This window comes from Nansenia antarctica, assembly GCF_963989245.1.
Source record: "Nansenia antarctica genome assembly, chromosome: 1".
NCBI classification, from domain to species: Eukaryota; Metazoa; Chordata; class Actinopteri; order Argentiniformes; family Microstomatidae; genus Nansenia; species Nansenia antarctica.
The window spans coordinates 36,030,595-36,034,043 of record NC_137674.1 but is presented as its reverse complement, the minus strand read 5'-3'; the positions used below and the strand labels follow the sequence as shown (position 1 = coordinate 36,034,043).

General features: G+C 48.4%; 1 protein-coding gene across 1 annotated transcript in view; it reads right to left on the bottom strand.

Annotated features, from left to right (window-relative positions):
- Positions 1-1,300: 1,300 nt before the first annotated feature.
- The window catches only part of syt16 (synaptotagmin XVI), a gene marked incomplete at both ends in the record, with an annotated part of 19,234 nt that continues 17,085 nt past the window's right edge, over positions 1,301-3,449 (bottom strand). The window contains 2 exons of the mRNA XM_080543767.1: positions 1,301-1,614; positions 3,252-3,441. Of these exons, the coding sequence (XP_080399893.1) occupies positions 1,301-1,614; positions 3,252-3,441 (504 nt within the window). The remainder of the gene's footprint in view (positions 1,615-3,251; positions 3,442-3,449) is intronic.

The following is a 3,449-nucleotide window of genomic DNA, read 5'->3' as shown; positions in this document are numbered from 1 at the left end:
GAAGCCATGACTAGCTCGTTGGCTAGGAGCATTAGTCTCATCGTCACGTCGAACAGTTCCAAAGACTAACTACCAATTACCACAGAAAAATAATACACTGCCAAGAGTAATTCAGCGCCTGTTATTAACAGCTGCGTGTGGGGATATTTAAAGCCTCTTTTCAGCTCAGCCGCGGACGGGTGTTTAAATTAGCTCTGCCCCGGGAAACGCAGAGTGCAAAGACGCGAAGAAAGGGCCAAACGCATCATTCACACTTAGCGACTGTCTCGGAGAGGGCAAACGCTCTCATCAAGAGGGGTTAAGAGTCTTTTAGCTGCTTATCTTCCTGTACTGGTGACAGTACATGTCATGAAGCAGGGGATTGAGAGCATAGGGGGACGATTAAAATAAGTAGTTATAGAGTAAAATATAGACAGTATACCAAACAAAAAGAAAACGCATACCAACTTAATGTCAAAATGAACCTGGAGTATACAGTATACAGTAGTTACACCACTAGGAAAGGAGGAGGAAGAAATGTGGTAACAAAGTGTTTCAATCTAAAAATAACCATCAGATATACAAAGTGTTTATGGAATAAAACACTAAATCGCAATGAATTTGGTTCCATTTTGATATTTGTCATTATAGGAAATTAAAACAGATTTGTACAGTTTCACGTGGAGGTCGAATGAAGCACTATAGTAATTAATAAAACAATTATCATCATCCCAGGATAATCATTACTGACGATTAACATTGTGCTCATCATGTTTACGCAACGACCTCTCACCATGGCAACAACCTTTGACATCCTCTCATCACCGTGGCAACAACCTTTGACCTCCTCTCTCACCGTGGTGGACGAGAAGAGCAATCCTAGTCTCTCCCCTTCCTCACCCCTCCCTCCCTGCCACATACTGTATGGTAGACAATGGCACTAAGGGAGGGGGGGGGCATTACTGAATACCTTCTAACAGAAAAATCCAGTCAATGATACTCTGATGTAGAACATGTACAAGGGTCACCTCTCTCTCTGTAATACCCACTGTTGCTGCATCATTAAAGCACGTTGTCTTTGTCTGGAGAATGAGCCGGTGGGTGACCAGGTGACTGGGGAGTGAGTGAGTGAGTAGGAGAGTGGGGACTCCCTCCCTGACCCCCCACCCCCCACCCCCCACCCCCCCACGACTCCAGGCCCCTCCTGTGTCCTCCACGAACAATGAGCAGGTGGGTGACCAGATGACTGGGGAGCGAGTAGAACAGTGGGGACCCCCTCTCCCTCACCCCCCCTCCTTGACCCCCCAACCCCCACCCCCCCTCAGGCCTCTAGAAGCACATGCCAGCGGCAGACCTGCTGCCCACGCGCCTCCTTCATGTCCTGCCAGTGCGTCTGCTCCTCCCCCCCGCTGCTGTTCCCCCCCAGGCCCAGCCAGCCCACCATCTCCTTCCTCTTCATGCTGCGGCGGTTGTAGATGGACACCATGAGGGTGACGTCAGACAGCTGGAACAGCGCCACCTGGAACACGAAGGTCTCCTTGTAGACCGGGTTGGGCTGGCCGCGACGGACCGAGGTCTTACACCGCGAGATCTCCTGACCCACCGAGTTGAGCAGGGTGAGTTTCCCGTAGGTGTCTGGAGGGGGGGGGGGGGGGGAGGGGGATTGGGGAGAGAGGAGAGGGAGGAATTAAAGAGGAAAGTGAACAAGAGAGGTGAGAGGGTCAGCCAGTTGTAGCAGCATAGTTACATTTTTACATTTACATTCGACTAAGCAAGTAAATCATCAATCCACCAGTCGTAGCAGGAAGAGTAATCTAACTCAGGCCAGGGGCCATTGGCAGTCATCGTGATAGAAGAAGAAAGACAGTTTTTTTTTATAGACACTGGAGACACAGTACAAGGGGGGAAGTAGAACATTTTAGGAGACACAGTATAGGGGGAAGCAGGTGTCTCAGGAGGCACAGTGCTGGGGGGTAGTAGATGTCTCAGGAGACACAGTGCTGGGGGGTAGTAGATGTCTCGGAGACACAGTGCTGGGGGTAGTAGATGTCTCAGGAGACACAGTGCTGGGGGGTATTAGATGTCTCAGGAGACACAGTGCTGGGGGGTAGTAGATGTCTCAGGAGGAGCAGTTAAGATGTAACCTGAAGAGATGGAGGTCTTCAGTGTCCAACGGAAGATTGGGTGTTAAGGTCTTTGCACACCAATGCGTGCGTTTACGCATGCGTATTTTTGAATCCGTCATCCGAAAAAAACGTTACGCACAGAGACCTTGCACACCGGTCCGTTGCGGAGTCCGTTGCGTTTTTTTACGTTGCAAACTTTTTTTGAAGAGGACAAGCGCGTCTTCAACCTCCGCCTGTCAAGAGCACGCCGCATCTCAGAAAATGCATTCGGCATTCTGACCCAGCGCTTCAGGGTTTACAAAAGGCCAATGGAGGTGAACCCTGACCTGGTAGACAGTATAATAGATATTATTGATATAATCACCAACACCATATTTCTGAAGAAAACTGAAGAGAAGGAACTGATTGATGTGGTAACCAAATTTAAGAATAAAAAATCTACAGATTGTAATGACATAGATATGAGACTAGTAAAACATATTATAGAATATATTGCAAAGCCACTGACTCATATCTGTAACCAATCATTTCAAACCGGCATATTTCCCAACCAAATGAAAATAGCAAAGGTCATTCCTATCTACAAAAATGGAAACTATCTGTATGTTGTTTTTCTTTCACTCGACTAACCGCCGAGATAATACTTGAGACATGTACTTCTGTAAACATTAATCCAACTGTCCTGCAGTTCTAATTTGACGATGTGTCCCAGTCTATACCATGGCGGAGTGGTCAATAACAACTCTCAAAAGGCTTTTGACGGACGCGAAAAACGCAGAAAATCGAACCTGTTGCGTTTTTTTTTTTGACGGACGAATTATTACGGATTGGTGTGCAAGCGTGGTTGACACAACATGAGTTCTAATTTTTTTTTTTAACGGACGTAAAAAACGCACGTAAAAAACGCATTGGTGTGCAAGGGCCTTTACTGTCTGTCCTCGCATCCGAGGATCTTCCTGTCTTATTAGTCACTTACGTCCTGTACTATCGTCACCTCTTTATCTTAAATTATGCTTATTGCCTTATTGTCTTGTGCTGCAATGTCAGGAACCGAACCCTAAGAGTTTTACTCTCTTATACTTGAAACTTGTATGTCTGGAAGTCGAAGCTGAAGAGTGTGAGGGTTGAGAGGGTGGGTCTGCTCACCGGGGGGTCTGTTGAGGGCCAGGTTGCGGAAGTGGCTGCCCTTGATGAGCTCCACAGACAGACGGCCGGTGGTGGCGTTGTAGGACAGGCCCACCAGCAGCTCGGGGGCGCCCCCGTGGGTCAGGGACTGGGTGGACGAGGCGCTGTCGCTCTGGGACACGCCTGACAGGCTGAGCTGGGAGTCCACGCTCTGGGGGC